The 18,974-nt window shown below is 39.8% G+C and overlaps 2 protein-coding genes across 4 annotated transcripts in view; one reads left to right on the forward strand and one right to left on the reverse strand.

Moving 5' to 3' along the window:
• Positions 1–4,027: 4,027 nt before the first annotated feature.
• Positions 4,028–7,097, reverse strand: LOC101275467 (cytochrome c oxidase assembly factor 4 homolog, mitochondrial). Its single transcript, XM_004279777.3, has 2 exons — positions 6,931–7,097; positions 4,028–4,680 (listed from the first exon to the last, which is right to left on the reverse strand). The coding sequence occupies exon 2, from the start codon at positions 4,666–4,668 to the stop codon at positions 4,414–4,416; it is 255 nt and encodes an 84-aa protein (XP_004279825.1). The 5' UTR covers positions 4,669–4,680; positions 6,931–7,097; the 3' UTR covers positions 4,028–4,413.
• Positions 7,098–7,119: 22 nt separating this feature from the next.
• The window catches only part of PAAF1 (proteasomal ATPase associated factor 1), a 62,394-nt gene continuing 50,539 nt past the window's right edge, over positions 7,120–18,974 (forward strand). For all 3 annotated transcript variants that reach the window (XR_007478694.1, XR_007478693.1, XM_004279779.3), the window contains exons 1-4: positions 7,120–7,251; positions 8,666–8,706; positions 11,631–11,734; positions 16,054–16,143. Coding sequence is in view for 1 of the 3 variants with exons in the window: in XM_004279779.3 (XP_004279827.1) it covers positions 7,205–7,251; positions 8,666–8,706; positions 11,631–11,734; positions 16,054–16,143 (282 nt within the window). In the remaining 2 variants the exon portion in view is untranslated. The remainder of the gene's footprint in view (positions 7,252–8,665; positions 8,707–11,630; positions 11,735–16,053; positions 16,144–18,974) is intronic.

The raw sequence follows: 18,974 nt of genomic DNA on the forward strand, positions 1-18,974 counted from the left end.
GGGTAGCTGGGTTCTAGTTTTGGCTCTATCAATGCATAACCTTTGAAATAATCTGTTTTGATCTTTATTTTACAGATGACTTAACTGGCCCAGGAGGGAAAGAAACTTGTCCAAGGTCACTCACAGGGATAGCTGCAGGTCACTCGATTCCTGGTTGAGTACACATTACTGAGATTTTTAGAAATGGATTTTTATGTGGGTCAGTAACTTTCAAGAAGGACCAAATGTCCAGGTTAAATGGACAGTTTTCCTAGTGAAGGCCAGTGGATTTCTCAGCTTGTTAGTCCCTTTCTTCTGGCTGGGGATGCCTTGTTCCTCCACCATTGAGCCTAAAAATTGCCAGCTGTGGATTCTGAAAGAAGAGTACTTTTTAGTTGGAGAGAAAGAAATGGAATCTGGATATTCTGGCCATTCAGACAATGTAGCAACACTCAGAGACCCCCGTCCCCACTGTTCTAGGATGTAAAGTATATTTAGGGAAGGAAAGCTCTCTGAGATGCATTGGGTTATGTCTGGAACTAGACCTGCTGACAAAGCACTACAGACAGAAGCAGCCAACGTGTCTTGTGCTTGTTTAATCTGTACTTTAATCTTCGTGCCATTTTTGTCTTCAAATGTCTGATCTCCCTGGAGAATTTGAAATGATTCATTTAGTTCTTATACTCCCCCTGGAATAACTTTTATTCTCAGACATTTCAGGTTTAGAGAATCAGCTCCATGTTTAGACAGAATAGCCAGGCTCTGAAAGATGTCTGGGCTCTGAGGAATGACAACTCTTCAGAAGATAACTGCTAGAGAAGGAAAGAATCCCTCCTGCGTCCTCTGCCTGTTTTAAGTCCCTGCTGGAGCAGAGCACGGAGCCCTAGCATTCCATACAGTGGAAAAGTATATAAGGTTTCAACTTGGACTTCCTCCAGTTCTCCTCGGATTTCTAAAGTCAGCAGCCCAGGATTTGGTCTGGCAACTTTACCTGAGGGAGGAAGAGTGGGAGGAGTATCTCATTACTCATCTAGTAAAACACTTTACAGTGCACCTTTGTACTGAGCACTGGCCATATCTCCAGCCAAGGAACTTGCAGGGAAGAGCCAAATCATGAGTCTGCCCTAGGCCTAGCCAACGGTGGCACCCAGCCAACAGATCTCTCCACTCATCCCTGGCACCAGGCCTCTCTGCAGAGGTAGATGTAGAGTGTATAGGGATAGGCATGGACCACCCTAAACTCCAGGTCCATGGCTGTGGGCTACAGAGCTGAGAGACTAAAAAACCATACTAATCTAGAACACTGTGGGGAACACCGTACTAGGCACTGGATGCTTGTGAGAGAGAACAGAGCTGAGAATAGCATAGGCTTTAGAACATACACTTGGAGTCTGATGCCCAATCTGTCCTTTATTTCCTCCTCTGTAAAGGAGAGTTAGTAGTGTTATGAGGATTAAATGAGATAATGTAACTCAGGACAGTGACTAGCACACAACAATAATAACAGCTAACATTTAGTGAATGCTTACTATGTGCCAGATGCTATTTCTAAGCTCTTTACCAATATTGACTCATTCTTTCGGCAACCCTGTGAGGAAGATCTACACCTATTAGCTTTGATGCCTTTGAGCAAGGTATTATAACTGCATTTTTACAGAAGAAAAAACAGATCCTGAGATGTTAAGTAGTTTGCCCAAAACCACATGGCTAATAAGTGGCATAGTGGAATTTGAAAGCAGCATATCATAGGGATTGAGAGCACAGACTCTGGAACCAGATAGCCTGAGTTAAATGCTTCATACATATTAGTTATAGTAGTTCAATAAATACAACTTTTATTACCAGGTATTTATATATTACCTCTCATTTAATTATTTTAGTGTGCCTATTAAATAGGAATTATCCCCATTTATTGATACTTGAGGAAACAGGCTTGGGTGGCAATAGAGCCCTCTTTGCCCAAACACATTTTGTGACCGTCCCAGTGTTAGCTTCCTGTCAACTGGAGTCCTTCCAATCCTGCTCCCTCCACTTAGCTGGTTTGAAAGCCATTCCTCCTGCTGAGGTCCTTCCACCCTTTCCCTTTGCTAGAATACCCTGCCCCCCATGACCTATTATTTCTATTTTAATTATACAAATTAATATATAGGTACATTTCTGTTGTAACATATTTGAATATATAAGAATACAGTCCTCACTGATGGAACTTCACACTATGACCACTTATTCACTATTATAAACAATGCTGCAATGAACATAATAGATGTTTAAGCGGATTCCTAAAAGAGGAATTGCTGTTTAAATATTTAAAACATTTGTAGATCTCACCAAATTGCCCTGAAAAGCTTTACTAATTTATGATCCCTTCAATAGTGTGAATGTGTCTGTTTCTCTCCATCCCCACCAACACTGGTCATTATAAATACTTTTAATTTTTGTCAACAGGATCATCTAATAGTACTTTTGTTTTGTTTTGTTTTGGTTTTTTTTTGCGGTACTCGGGCCTCTCACTGTTGTGGCCTCTCCCGTTGCAGAGCACAGGCTCCAGACGCGCAGGCTCAGCGGCCATGGCTCACAGGCCCAGCTGCTCCGCGGCATGTGGGATCTTCCCGGACCGGGGCATGAACCCGCATCCCCTGCATCGGCAGGCGGACTCTCAACCACTGCGCCACCAGGGAAGCCCTACTTTTGTTTTTAAGATCTGTATTTCTCTGATTATAAGTGATGTAGACTATATTTACATTTTCCTATGTTTTGGGGGCATATTTAACTTTGCTCACTTTTCAGTTGGGCTATTTGCTTTTTCTTACTGATTTCTAGTTTTTTTTTTTTGTTGTTTGTTTGTTTTGCCGCACCATGCGGCATGCAGGATCTTAGTTCCCTGACCAGGGATCAAACCCGTGCCCCCTGCAATGGAAGCAGTGTCTTAACCACTGGACCACCAGAGAAATCCCTCTAGGGACTTTTTATTCGTTGCAGATGGTAATCCTTTCTGCTATATATGTTACAAATATGTAGTGTCTACTTCATCTTTAATGGTGTCAACTCAACTACCTCCCTTCTCTTTGAGATTCTTGCTGACAGCTGCAGTCCACACTGCTACCTCTGATGACCCACAGCATTGGGCACACATGGCCCAACAGAGATTCACTCATCCTTTTATATATATATATACACACACACACAATCATCCCCTTCTGCCTGAAGGCTGAAATTGGATTTTACTGTTCTTTGAACTCACATTCCTCATATCTTCTCCCCTTCTCTCTTTCTCTCCTTCCCGAATACCAACACAAAGGCTCAAAGTAGTTTTAAGGCCTACTATATTTCAGACTTGTGCTTCTAATATATATATATATATGCTTAAGAAATGTTACTGATGATGATGAGAGCATATGCCCCTTTGCATTCCAGTTCTATAGCAGGGGTCACCCACCCAACTCCCTTCCCACTCCCAAATGTCAGACAGAAATAGACTGGGTAATGCAGTTCCATGGAAGAAAAATGAAAAGTGGTGGCAACTGTTGTGAACTGGAAAACACATCCACCTAAAAGAGAAATTGTTAATTCAGCTCCAGCAAATTGTTAAGTAAGAATATAAGCTCCATGTTGACAGCTTCTCCACTTTTCAAAAGCTGAAAATCTGTATGTTAAATGTACTTTTGAAATGTCAAGCCAACATTGTGTGTTTTTTTGTTTGGGAACATGTTGAGGTCAGACTCTTTATCTGTTAATGCAACAGAGTCTGGCATATGAGAGGCACTCAGTATTTGTTTTCCCATTTGCCTTCTTCCTTCCATTAGACTGACTGAAACATCCAGAACAACTGATGAAAGAGAAAGTCATTTACATCATTGTCAGGAATTAATTAGTTGCTCTAGTGTTGTTTTGTTTCTCTCTTAAACCAGACTAAAGCAACATAAAGGCAGAGATCATATTTTCATCATATCAATTTCCTACACAGTGCCTGGCATATGAGAAGGTCTCAGAAAAACTTGATATTTTTGAACCAATGCCTGAATAAATGAAGAACTGACTAGGTAACCAATTTACCTTTAGATTGTAAATTTACTTTAAAATTAAATGTCCATGTAATCAGCGCAGTACTTGGCGCACTGACCCAAGATGTAGCGTAGGAGAGCATCCCTTAACCCATTTCTTTGTTTTACATGGCAAATACTGGTCAATATTTAATATCGGTGACATAAGATGGGTGAGGATGTGTGGGATCTCAACATGACAATATGACTGCTCTTTATGGCAGTCATGTCCAAACCCATGGCTGCCTGGCTCTCAACCCCAGGCCCAAATACTATCCCCAAGTCTTACACTTCTCGGCCCACACTTCCACTGTGGAAGGATTTCTTTCTCCCATGATCTCTCTGGGTGCTGGTTTCTGCAGGGCCATCCTCTGGGGACAGGTGGTGTGGGCTCTCAGCGGTGGGCACTGCTTTGCTCTTTCTTCCTCTGCAGCTCCTCCCGTCGCCTTGCCTGCTGTTCACTCATGCAGTCCCTAAAGGCCTGCACCTGTGGCTGGCACTGTCGCCAGTCCTGGTGCTGGGCCATGCACTCCTGCACTGCATAGTGGGAAGCAGCACAGCCAGAGCGGGAGATCAGCTGGTCCAGTGGGTCCTCTTCTTCATCTTCTTTCTTCACCTGTCGGGACCAGGTATGGCCTTGAGCTGACATCTTTAGGAGTCTCTAGAACATCAACGGAGGGAAGGTTAGAGTAGAGACATGATTATATATGACACTGTTCCTCTGTTATAAATAACATTGACCACTTCACTGTTATAGCCTATTGAAGCATATGTCTCCCCTTGAAGGTTGTAAGCTATTTGAGGACAGATACTGGGCCTGATTCACCTTGGTACCCCTAGCACTAGGCCTGGCAGAGAACAGGCCTGCAAAATGGTCTGAACTGAACAGAATGAGATAAAGTATATGAGAATGCTTAGCACAGCACTAATAAGCTCGAATGGATTCTACAAATGGAATCTGAATTAAGTGAAATGTTTCCTTTCTGGAGAAGCTATGTTCTTTTCTCCAATTAGCCTTATTCTATGGCTGGAGAAGAACAAAGTTTACCACTTGGGAGAGTATCCAGATATGTGTAGAGTTTGACATATGAGAGAATGGAGAGAGTTGTGTGGCTGTAACATAGAGCATACAGGGTCCAGGGCAAGAAATGAGTCTGTGAGGTGTGAGAGTATTTAACATGAGGTGTATCTGCCCAGACTGCCTTCCTACAATCATCTGCTTCAGAACACCCAGCACAAGGTAGCATACAGAAGGAACTTAAGAAAGGTTTGAAGATAAATGACCTCAGCCTTTGTACAAATTTTACCATGACAGACTGTAAATGAGCTAAAACTACTTAATGCTTTTCCTGGGTCTCTGATTGATTCAACAAATGATCACTGAGTACCTATCATGTACCAAGCACTATGCTAGATTTGAAGATACAGGGGTGACCTAGACAGACACATTTTCTGCCTTCACAGAGTTTACAATTTAGATAAGTAAATAGGCTGTTTACTTGTGTACAGTGTGTACAGACAGCTAAGATTGGGAACACAGTGGAGGAATACCTAATCCAGACAAGGGCAGGAACAGACAGGTAAGGCTTCTTGGAGAAAGTGATTTCTAAACTGAGGCTTAAAGGATGAAAAGGAGTAAGCCAGAGATGTAAAGAATATTCCTGATCAATGGAACAGCAAGGTGGGGGTTTGAGACAGAATTTGACATGAGAGGAACTGAAAGTTCTACATGACTGGAGAACAGAGTATGAGAACAGGAAAATTAATGAAATTGATGAGTTGAGAAAGTATCTGATCATAGGAAGGCCTCATATTAAGGCATCCAGAGGGTAATGGGGAAGTCACAAGAAGGATTTAAGAACTCTATAGACCTACACAAAACTCATTTGCTTTAGAGGCAGTATAACCTAAGGGAGGAGGGGGAAACTGGGCTTTGAAAATAGACTTGGATTGGAAACTTAACTTTGTCACTGACTCACTGGGTGACTTTGAGCAAAGCACTTCATAATCTCTCTTGAAAAATAGAGATCAAATCTACCTCACAGGATTGTTGAAGACTAAATAAGATAATGCATGTAAGGAGCCTGGCACGTCCAAAGAGTTGGATAAGTAATAGCTCCTATGTTTTTCTCTTCCTAAATACACTGTGAGCTCTTTAAAGACAAGGGGAGGGACTTCCTTGGTGGTCCAGTGGTTAAGACTTTGCCTACCAATGCAGGGGGTGTGGGTTCGATCCCTGGTCCGGGAGCTAAGATCCCACATGCCTAGTGGCCAAAAAACTAAAACAGAAAACAGAAACAATACTGTAACAAATTCAATAAAGACTTTAAAAATGGTCCACATCAAAAAAAAAATCTAATAAATAAATAAATAAAGACAAGGGCAAACCTCTTGGAACAGTGCGGTGGAAAGAACAGTGCCTTGGATCCTAAGCCAAGAAATCTGGGTTCAAATACTTTACTCACTTTACTATGCACACACCTTAGCGTGCAATCTTTTTTAGTTTCCTTCTTAAGGTAATATTTAACTCTTAGAATTACTGTAAGGATTAATATCCTAATAAGTCACAAGTGAGTGCATGGGCTACAACAGGACTCAAGTAAATGCTGCCGTATTCTTTCCCCACTACAACCTAGCTTCAGTCTTCCCTAGAATTAAAAAAAGGAAGACCCTCGCTCAGAGATCAAGACAGGATAAATGGTCGGTAGCTGGTTCGCGGAAACCGGCCGGGCAGAGGAAGGCACGGAAAGGACGGGAAAGCAGAGAAACCCAGGTGGCTAAGTCACCTATGGCTCCTCTGGCTCCTCTCCCACCTTCAGAAGAGGACGCATGCGCGTGCGCGGCCGCTTGGCACACCCCGAGTTGTGCCAGCTAGGCTTCACGGCGCAAGATCGCGGCACACAGTGCTCACCGAACACGCGGACAAGAGGACCCGAACGCGCGCTCCTGTACAGCTGCGTCGGTTTTGCAGGCACTTGGAACTCTTCCGACACTGCTGTCAGGAACCAGCCTCCTGTTGGAAGCGCGGGCGCACAAAGGAGCGGGGAGGGGAAGAGGATCCACCGCGCATTTTCATTGGTGGCCTCTCGGTGTAGATCCCGCCCTTCGTTCTCGACGCAGCGCCTAAGCGCGGACCCACTTCCGTGAAAGAGCAGAAGACGCGGGCTGGTGGAGGCGGGATCAAGATGGCGGTTCCTTTGAGGATTCAGAGCGACTGGGCCCAGGCTCTCAGGTGAATCTAGGTCCAGAACGGGGACGGAAGAGGCGGGTAGCGGATGTTGTCTTTACGTTAAGGAGAGCCATGCCCGATCCAAGATATCCGTAGGGGTTACCTCATCAATTGTTGAGGGAACCCTGGGTCTAGAAAATGAAGTCTGAAACCCACATGGTCATTGTTTTTCGTTCTCGCAAGAGCTGGGCTGAGGCCGAGGAAACACATATGCGCCGTGTGATTTCAGAGACAGAATAGGATCAATGAGTTGGAGAAAGACAGAAAAACTGGGGGCAGGAAGACTTTTGGCCAAGTAGTCATGGTCATTTAGCAAATATTTATTGGTCCTCAGTTATTTGCAAAAGTCCCAGTACTCTCCACCACCACATTGTCTTTGACTGTGTGATGGAGTCTTTGTATGCTCCTCGACCCCTAGTGGTATATTAGTCATATTGTACAGTTCTTTTCAGGAAACAGTGTAACGCCTACCATGTCCAGTCTCTGACCTAGATAGATGCTCGGCGGAGTTCAAATGTGTACTCTAAAGTTAAGGGGTGGTTCCTGCCCTCCAAAAGGAAACAGCTTAATTGGAATGCACAGCAAACTATTCATTTATTTAACATATATTAATCATATACTGTGCAAGTTATTATGCTAGGCACTAGAATGAGTACAGCAGTGCCATGAATGGCAACTATTATACTAATACGTTTTTAAAATTGAAACAATGGTGACGATGAATAAAACATAGTCTCCTGCATTTAAGAAACTTACACTTTTCTAAGTGGGCTGAAATAAAATACACATTGCTTACTACAACACAATGTGTAAAAGGAAGACCAGTGACATTTATTGAGGGCCACACCAAGTGCCTTTGAGAGAATGCAAGACCAGAATCAAGAAGTAACTTTGACCAAGATTGTGCAACTAATAAGTATTTCATGAAATGTGTTTTTTTTTTTTTTTTTTTTTTTTTTTTTTTTTTTTTTTTGCGGTACGCAGGCCTCTCACTGTTGTGGCCTCTCCTGTTGCGGAAAACAGGTTCCCGACGCGCAGGCTCAGCGGCCATGGCTCACGGGCCCGGCCCAGCCTCTCCGCGGCATGTGGGATCTTCCCAGACCGGGGCATGAACCCATGTCCCCTGCATCGGTAGGCGGACTCTCAACCACTGTGCTACCAGGGAAGCCCCTTCATGAAATGTTTGATGAAATACTTGAGCTTCATTTAACCAGCAGATCTATTCATTAAACATTTAATCCACAAATATTTCTTCAACAAATAAACAAAATTTGTCTGTGCCTGGATGAGATGTTAGACTAGATCATGTCTAAGTGCTGTGGCCAAACTAGAAATTATATGATCTTTCTCCCTTGCATCAGTACCATCCTTTTTTGACATTGAGTGAGCCTAATTAGGTTTTTGTCTCTCTTCATAGGAAGGACGAAGGGGAGGCCTGGCTGAGCTGTCACCCCCCAGGTAATGTCCTTAAATCTATACGCCTTCTCTTTAGAGAAAGAGGATTTACTACCCCTAGGAGAGAGCTTCCTTTCTCCTAGCCCAAAGTTCTTGCATAGTGCTAAGAGTCTTCAAACGTTCTTGACCACTCTGCTGTAATGATTCTGCAACTCCATTCTAGGGGAAGACCTTCAGATTGGTTTTCCATTTGGAAGCCACAGACTTATTCATGGAGACATTGCTGATGCTTCTTAATCAGTCTCTTAGCCATATATTATTGTATTCTAAGCAGTTCTATAGCTTCAGTTGTGACCTTCCTGATTATGATTCCTAGATCTATAGCTCTAGTTCTGACCTCTCTTCAGTTTCAAGCAGACATTGAGTAGTTGTCTGCTATGCATTTCTGCTTAAAGCTCTCACTGTCATCTTGAGTTTATCAAATCCAAAACCTGAAGCTGAGCACTTCTGTTGTCAAACAGGTTCTCCCTGATTGTCACAGTTCTTAAGTTACCACCATTCTAGGCATCAGAGTAAAACACCTGGTCACCTCACCCTGCCATTTATCATTCCCAAGGTTTATAAACTTTCCTTTGTTTTACTGATTATTTGTCATTTCAGAGGCCTTTGATATCTTTTTATAATAAGATACTTTATTTCTATGAGAACTAGAGTTTTAAACAGAATTTTCTTTTGAGGAAATTGATGCTGCATCGAAGAAGACAAGGTAGCTAGAAGGTTTACAAATCAAGGGTTTTTGTTTTATTTTTAAAGATGGGAACTAATTGGAGAACAATTAAAATATAGGTTGTAGGTAGAGAAGAGAAGGACTAATGGAAAAACCATTGTCTTAGAGGAGAGAGAAGGAGATTGAATTAAGTCTAAAAGCCTAAGTTGAAAGAAGGTGAGGGTAAGTGTAGATGTAGATAAATGCAAATACATGAAAATGGAAATGTGAGAGTATCTTATAGCCTCAGTTTTCTTTGTGATGTTGGAGGTAGGGTCAGCTTTTTCTTCGAAATAAAATATGCGCTATCTATGTTCTAGATGCTTTACATGCATTATTTCTGTTCCTCACAACCGTATCAGGTAGGTACTATTAGCATTCTAATTTTTTTTAGATAATAGCTGTATTGAAATATAATTCACATATGATAAGGTTTGTCTTTTTAAAGTGTACGATGCCATGGATTTTAGTATATTCATAGAGTTGTATGTCTTCACCATTAATTCCATATGTTTTCATCACCCCCAAAAGAAACCCTGTGCTCTTTAGCAGTCACTCCACATTTTGCCCTCCTCCTAGCTCCTAGCAACCACTAATTGACTTTCTGTCTCTATGGATTTGCCTGTTCTGGACACTTCATATAAATAGAATCATAATATGTGGCCTTTTATGTCTTTCATTTAACATAACATTTTCAAGGTTCATCCATTTTGTAGCATTCATTTGTTTTTGCGGCCAAGTAATGTTCTGTTGTAAAGATATATCACATTTTTTGTCCATTCATCAGTTGATGGACATTTGAATTGTTTCCAATTTTTGGCTGTTATGAAGGAAGAAGGTTTTGATGGCAGGCTAGGTGTTATAAGAATTGGCTGCTCTGGGGAACAAAAGGGGCAAAAGGACTACAAAACTGTGCAGAGTTTGGAACTGGTAAATTGTAGTGGTGCCAGTCTGCACAGTTGTGTCCTTTTCTGTATCTGCACTCAGCAGCCTACATGTAGAAATGTAGAAGGTGAGTAGTTGGATCATTCACACTTTTGTTATATAGACAAAATACTGAGACTGAGATCATTTCAGAGACTTTACAAATGTAGAGAGGTCATTGAGGGTGATGACAGGGGATTGGTTGAAATAATGCACCAAAAGGGCTAAACTTCATAGGATGGTTGGTGAAGTCAGGAGGGAATCATGAAATGTGACAAAAAGCAGAGTTCACTCAATCCTATTTTTGTGGCATCTTTCTGAACTAGAATTTCATGCCATTTCTCTGCAAAACCTACTTCACTAGATCTTCTCTAGTCCATACTTCTACCCTAGATTGTGAGTTACTCCATTAGTATCTTTCAACTACCAAACCGGTATATTAATTGATGCCTCCTTCCCCCTTGTTCTTTGTGACTTTTTCTTATTCTTGACACACCCCTCCCTGACTTGGGGTTTCCTTTCCCTTATCTTTGGCCTAGTCCTATCTTTTTTCAAGATCCTGCTTAAGTCCCACCCTCTCTAAGAAGCTCTCCCACTCTGCATGAATCCATGATGGTTTTTACTTCCCTCTTACTCCTAGAATTTCAGTTTGGTGCAAGTTACTTAACTGAATAATTTGTAGCACCTTGCTAGTTTCTGAGCTCAAGGACTTCACAGTCTGGTGGGGAGGCCAGAAGTGTAAACAGCGTGTTATGGGCTGTTGCAGAAGTGTATGTATAAAGTGCAGAAGAAGAATAGAATGTTTTTAACTCCATTCTACCATCTACATATGTTTATGTGTAGGATAATATCTTATTTAGCCCATATCACTGCAAAAGCAGTGTCTACTTAAGCAAATTTTCCAGTTATTGAAGCTTAACTCTTTACTCTGTATTATGTGTATATACTGTGGATAAATGGATATGTTCATGTTCATCTTCACCTTTCGTCCTGGTAGAATTCCATTTCACAGCCAGTAAAACTGAGGTTGAGATTACTCTAGTAGTTTTCTCTACAAATACTATATTGTATCTCAAAATCTTTGTTCCTGGCTTTTAGCCCTTGAATATATTTCTTCCAAATTAGGTTTGCCTAGACTAGTGCTCTTTCTACTTCACCTCACTTTTAACACAAGTGCCAGCTTTTCTTTCATGAGCCAATTTCGTCGCATTTATACAGATGCCTGAATTGGGTCTTCAAGGAGAAAAATGTTTAATTCTTCTTATTTTTTTGAGACATGCTTTTTTGTGCTATATAGGGAAACCAACTTTGTATGGCAGCCTGACTTGTCAAGGAATTGGCCTTGATGGCATCCCAGAGGTTACCGCTTCGGAAGGATTTATTGTGAACGAAATAAACAAGGTAGGTTTTTATGTCTTCTAGGTAGCACTGTGTCCAAAACTATGGTAGTACCTATATACGTACTTTAAAGATTTATAAAGTACGTATCAGTGTCGTCTCCATTTCATTTGTATAATAATCATAGCTTTTACTGCCTTTGAATGTCAAGAGTTTTCTTTTTCTTTTATATATACATATGCTTTTAGATGCAAACTTCCTCTTACTTCCCTTATACCAGTGCTGTCCAATAGATGAATGTGAGCCACATATGTAATTTTTTTTAATTGAAGTATAGTTGATTTACAGTGTTTCAGGTGTACAGCAAAGTGATTCAGTTATGTATGTACATATTTATTTTCTTTTTCATATACCTTTCCATTATAAGTTATTACAAGATATTGAATATAGTTCCGTGTGCTATACAGTAGGTCCTTGTTTATCTATTTTATATATAGTAGTGTGTATCCACATGTGTAATTTAAAATTTTCTAGTAGCCACCTAAAAAAGGTAAAAAGAAACAGGTGAAATTAATTTTAATAATGTATTTTATTTAACCCAGTATATCTAAAGTATTATTTTAACCTGTAATTAATATAAAAAATTATTAGAGATAGTTTTTTTTTATTAAGTCTTTGAGATCCTCTGTATATTTTACACTTAGAGCACATCTCAATTCAGACTCTAATTTTTTTTAATATAAAATTTATTTATTTATTTTTGGCTGTGTTGGGTCTTCGTTGCCATGCACAGGCTTTCTCTGGTTGCGGCGAGCAGGGGCTACTCTTCGTTGTGGGTTTCTCATTGCGGTGGCTTCTCTTGTTGCAGAGCACGGGCTCTAGGTGCGCGGGCTTCAGTAGTTGTGGCACGCGGGCTCAGTAGGTGTGGCTCGTGGGCTCTAGAGCGCAGGCCCAGTAGTTGTGGTGCATGGGCTGAGTTGTTCCGCAGCATGTTGGATCTTCCCAGACCAGGGCTTGAACCCATGTCCCCTGCATTGGCAGGCGGATTCTTAACCACTGTGCCACGAGGGAACTCCCAGACTGTAAATTTTTATTGGAAATACTTGATATGTATTTAGGTTTTAAAAAATTCACAGTTGAAAACAGATTCACATATCTAAGTAGTTCCAAATGTACTTAAAAAGTTTTCCAGTAACTGAATCAAGTATGTTTTTAAACTAAACTTTAAATAAAATTAAAAATTCATTTACTCATTTGCATTAGCCACATTTTAAGTGCTCAGTAGCTTTATGTGGCTAGTACCCACCATATTGTACAGCGTAGTTTTATAATGTGTCTGGGCACACCTTGGTGAAGACCTGTATTAGTAGTACTTAATTGTTTTTCTCATTGGTCTTTGAAGTGAGTAGGTGGCCATGTAAGTTGCAGAACTCATGATCTGACTTTCCTTCCTCTTTCTTTTTTTTAAAAAATTAATTATTTATTTTATTTTTATTTATTTTTGGCTGCGTTGGGTCTTCGTTGCTGCGCGCAGGCTTTCTCTAGTTGCAGGGAGCGGGGGCTACTCTCTGTTGCAGTGCGCAGGCTTCTCATAGTGGTGGCCTCTCTTGTTGCGGAGCACAGGGCTCTAGGCATGCAGGCTTCAGTAGTTGTGGCTCGTGGGCTCTAGAACGCAGGCTCAGTAGTTGTGGCACATGGGCTTAGTTGCTCCGTGGCATGTGGGATCTTCCTGGACCAGGGCTTGCACCCTTGTCCCCTGCACTGGCAGGCGGATTCTTAACCACTGCGCCACCAGGGAAGCCCTCCTTCCTCTTTCTGATGGCAGCAGTCAGTGTGCTCTGGTGAGATGATTCCCAAAGGGTGAAACGGCCTTTTTTGGTGTGTGTATAATTAAGCTTTTTTAGTTGTAAAATATTTCAGGTGTACTGACAAGAGTAGAGAATACTTTGTTTTTTACATAAGATCTTTAGCAGATGTTCATTCATTACCCTCTGTGCAAAATAATAAGCTACATGTTATTATATATTTTATATTTGTTTTTCATGAACAGTATTGTAGAAAGTACCAGAAGATCTGAGTCCAAGTCTTAGTTACTGTGACACTTACTAGCAATATGGTTTTGGACAAATAACTTAGTTACCTGAGCCTCAGTTTCCTCATCTATAAAACAGAGACAGTATTCTACCTCATAGGCTGATTAGTGGGGAGTGAAATTGCATATGAAAGAAACTAAGATATTAAAAGTGAGTTATTGTTAATCATAACAATCCTGTGGGATTGGCATTTTAAATTTACATTTTGCAGATAAGCAAACAGATTCAGAGAGGTTAATTAACCCCTAATAATCAAAGCTAGTTAGACTATGTCAGAATTAAAACCCAGTTCTATTAACTTCAAGTATGACACCACCTTGCAAGCCTACATTTTTTCCAGGTGTTTGCCAGTATCCATCCACAGCCTGGGCACTGACTTCCTTTCTTCCCTTTGTACTCAGGCTGTGATACAAACCTTACCTTTTCCAATATCATTACTAATTTCTGCAGTGTACTTGCTAAGTCAGACAGTAAATGCTTATGGTTGAACGTTCATTTGTTTCCTAACTGCCATGAGTCACTTTGCTGTTTGATGTTGCTACAGTGTTCTATTATACAGATCTGTCATTATGCTTAAAAACCTAACTTGGAAAGATAAAAAGTTTGACTTTTAATTTTATCTTAATGTGAAATATTCACACTTCCCCCTCACACTGAATTTTGTCTGTTTTGATATCTCCTGCAGCTTTTCTTTAATATCTTTTCATTAACAGCATGATTCTCTACTGCTGGAAGGTAACAACTTTTATCTTCCTTCATAGTCTGTTTACGGTTAAAGGGTGATTTGCAGGATCGATAAGCAGGAGAAAACCACTGAGTCTTGAAATCGTTTACATAATTAGCCCCAAAGAAATAGTCTTCTGAGAGCAAACACAGTTCTTACAGAGACTCGAACACTAAGCTTTCAGAGCTCCTCATATCCTTGCTTGGTATGAATATTTAGCCAGGAAAGTTTAGCTGACACTTTAGTTTCGGGTACAGGAGACAATTCCAAATCCGGGTCAGCTCTCTTGCAGCTGTATGGGCTTTGTCATGTGGTTAGAAACAAAAACTCATTTAATGAAAGGCCTGCAGGCAGCCAGGCATAGATACACTGGCTAAGAAAGTACTGTTTGTGTAGATAATCTAATTCTCTTTTTAAAGGAGAAGACCTGTAATAAGAATATATTGATTTTCAGTGATGAGAATAACTTTGAAACTGTTCTTTCTAATGAACTATGAGGACTGTGCTTGTTGTACATAGATTAGCCTCATAAAGAGGTTCAGAAAATCTTGATTATTGAAGGCATTTTCATTGTCCAGAAGAATTTCCAGAAACTTTCAAGTACTACTGCAGAAGAGATAACAGGTTAGGGGCCATCTGGTGAGAGCAGCTCCTCAGCTCTGTGTAGGAGATATACACTTAGGGGATGGTGTTAGTATTCTGCAAATTAGAGTAAGGGATTGTTGTACTGCAAGAATCCTTGAGGCGATGTTTACCAAGCCTTTTATACCTCTGCCTTGAAACACCAACATACTTACCCTAAATGGTTGCAGTCTGCCTTCAGCAAGTCATGTCACTTGAATCTAACATCTGGTTCTAGGTGTAATTTACTACTACGTCACTAGTGTTATTTTGCTATAGTAGCTGAAATATATGTGATAATGACTAGTCAAAACATGTGGGAAATCATAAGACAGCTATTTGGTGATGACCAGTCTATGAACATGTATAGTCAGTTTAAGTCCTAGTTGGGAATGAGCACCACAAGCCTGACCAGGGCCTACACATTGTGTGAGTGTACCGTAATTTACTTTACCTACTTTCTTACTCTGGTAACTATACATGTCAGTAGTCTAACATTTTTTCTGAAAGTTCTTTTATAGGCAGCAAGTTTACTTTTAGACTAGTCTTTTCAGCCCTAGGCCCGGGAGCTGGTGCTGTTTTTTCACAACTCTTGGTACTGTTCCTTGCCACACTGCTGACTGAGAGTACTGGTATTAGATTTTCTTATGAAAATTAATGTTCTCGTGTTTGTCATTTGTATCTTATTGTTGGTTTGTCTTCTATGGAACAGTTTTCTTCAACATAAAAGCATAATGGCTCAACAGTACCAAATTACATTGTAGCCCTCTGCAGTAAAAGGACTGCTGATCTGTAGGGGAGTGATAGTGTCTTGGGTTGGGGCAGGAGGATTAGGATACACTTAAAAGGTAAGAGTGTTCTTTCGTCCTAATGTTTTCTTTAAGAAGCTTTAATTCCATTGGAGTAGCTTTACTGAGGGATTTCATTTTTCCTTCTCTGTTTAGAAAAGCATTCATATTTCATGTCCAAAGGAAAATGCATCTTCGAAGTTTTTGGCACCATACACTACTTTTTCCAGAATTCATACAAAGAGTGTAAGTATTCTGATAAAATGAGGAGAAAATATAATAACATGTTAATTTTTCATGCTTGTCTAGTGCTATAAACATATTCATAATTAATGTGTTTTTCATTTACTTTGCATTATAAGATGACACAGCTGATAAAGCGTGATAGGTTTGGCAAAACTGGTACTTGGGTCCACTTAGAATAAATATACAAATCCACTCACTGGTAATCTCAAATAAAGGAATTGTATGAAATTTCCTTATATATGTTTTACCAGAGCTACTTACCAGCTTTTGGATAATGATGATAGTAGTTGATGTTTGAGTAATTTGCCACTGCTCATATTTCTGTCCCTTTGCCTAACGGAAGGGGCATTTTCTCAAAATTCCAAGTACAGCATATTGAGGGATAATTTTCAAAGGTCTTTGTGATAAAGCCCTTTCTACTACCATAAGCTTTTTAGAAGCAGAAATGAGAAATAGGTGAATAAACTGATTGTATTAAAGCCTACTGCTTCTTAGTGTTTGGTACATTTTCAAAAATAGCTGTTTTTATCCTTATTGCAAAACAAATATATATTTAGTGATGAAAATTTAGGAAATGTAAAAGTGAAAATCACTCATTTCTATAATCTAAAGATAACTGTTGTAAGCTTTTGTTATGTAACACTTAATAATAATCATAGTAATCTTGCCATTTGCAGCAACATAGGTGGACTTGGAAGGCATTATGCTAAGTGAAATAAGTCAGAGAAAGACAAACACTGTATGATGTCACTTATATGTGGAATCTGACAAATAAAACAAACTAGTGAGCGTAACAAAAACAGACTCACAGATATAGAGAATAAAGTAGTGGTTACCAGTGTGTGGGGGGAAATAAGGAGGGGCAAAATAGGGGTAGGGGATTAAGAGGTACAAACTGTTATGTATAAAATAAACAAGGTACAAGGATATATTGTACAACACAGGTAATATAGCCAATATTTTATAATAACTATAAATGGAATATAACCTTTAAAAAATAGTGAATCACTATTTTGTATACCTGTAACTTATATAATATTGTATATTAATGTATCTCGATTTTAAAAAGTTAAAAAATAATAATCATAGTAGTAATAGCTGACATTTATTGATCACCTGCTATGTGCCAGCACATGGTAAGCTTTACATATCATTATTTTACTTGATCCAGTCTTTTTTCTTTAAATAGTTTACCACAACAGGTTTTTACAGTACATGTTGTTTTATAAGCTACTTTTTAATTCCTTTTTTTTTTTTTTTGCTGTACGCGGGCCTCTCACTGTTGTGGCCTCTCCTGTTGCGCAGCACAGGCTCCGGACGCGCAGGCTCAGCGGCCATGGCTCACGGGCCCAGCCGCTCCGCGGCATGTGGGATCTTCCCGGACCGGGGCACGAACCCATGTTCCCTGCATCGGCAGGTGGACTCTCAACCACTGCGCCACCAAGGAAGCCCTGTAGGAAAATTTTTAATCACAGTCTCAATTTCAGTGCTTGTGATTGGTCTGTTTATATTTTCTCTTTCTTCCTGGTTCAGTCTCAGAAGGTTGTGCTTTTCTAAGAATTTGTCCATTTCTTCCAGGTTGTCCATTTTATTGGCATAGTTGCTTGTAGTAGTCTCTCATGATCCTTTGTACTTCTGCAGTGTCAGTTGTTACTTCTCTTCTCCTTTTTTCATTTCTAATTGTATTGATTTGAGTCTTCCCCCTTTTTTTCTTGATGAGTCTGGCTAATGGTTTATGAATTTTGTTTATCTTCTCAAAGAACCAGCTTTTAGTTTTATTGATCTTTGCTATTGTTTCCTTCATTTCTTTTTCATTTGTTTCTGATCTGATCTTTATGATTCTTTCCTTCTGCTAACTTTGGAGGTTTTTTATTCTTCTTTCTCTAATTGCTTTAGGTGTAAGTTTAGGCTGTTTATTTGAGATGTTTCTTGTTTCTTGAGGCAGGATTGTATTGCTATAAAATTCCATCTTAAGAACTGCTTTTGCTGCATCCCATAGGTTTTGGGTTGTCATGTTTTCATTGTCATTTGTCTCTAGGTATTTATTGATTTTCTCTTTGATTTCTTCAGTGATCTCTTGGTTATTAAGTAGTGTATTGTTTAGCCTCCATGTGTTTGTATTTTTTACAGATTTTTTTCCTGTAATTGATATCTAGTCTCATAGCGTTGGAGTCAGAAAAGATACTTGATATGATTTCTATTTTCTTAAATTTACCAAGGCTTGATTTGTGACCCAAGATATGATCTATCCTGGAGAACGTTCCATGAGCACTTGAGAAAAATGTGTATTCTGTTGTTTTTGGATAGAATGTCCTATAAATATCAATTAAGTCCATCTTGTTTAATGTATCATTTAAAGCTTGTGTTTCCTTATTTATTTTCATTTTGGATGATCTGTCCATTGGTGAAAGTGGGATGTTAAAGTCCCATACTATGATTGTGTTACTGTCAATTTCCCCTTTTATGGCTGTTAGCATTTGCCTTATGTATTGAGGTGCTCCTATGTTGGGTGCATAGATATTTACAATTGTTATATCTTCTTCTTGGATTGATCCCTTCATCATTATGTAGTGTCCTTCTTTGTCTCTTGTAATAGTCTTTAACGTCATTTTGTCTGATATGAGAATTGCTACTCCAGCTTTCTTCTGATTTCCATTTGCATGGGATATCTTTTTCCATCCCCTCACTTTCAGGCTGTATGTGTCCCTAGGTCTGAAGTGGATCTCTTGTAGACAGCATGTATACAGGTCTTGTTTTTGTATCTATTCAGCCAGTCTGTCTTTTGGTTGGAGCATTTAATCCATTTACATTTAAGGTAGATATCAATATGT

The sequence above is a fragment of the Orcinus orca genome, chromosome 8 (genome assembly GCF_937001465.1).
Source record: "Orcinus orca chromosome 8, mOrcOrc1.1, whole genome shotgun sequence".
Classification (NCBI taxonomy): Eukaryota; Metazoa; Chordata; class Mammalia; order Artiodactyla; family Delphinidae; genus Orcinus; species Orcinus orca.

What these genes read in the sequence shown, in the direction of transcription:
- LOC101275467 (XM_004279777.3), bottom strand. Translation starts at nt 4,668, where the DNA reads ATGTCAGCTCAAGGCCATACCTGGTCCCGACAGGTGAAGAAAGAAGAT.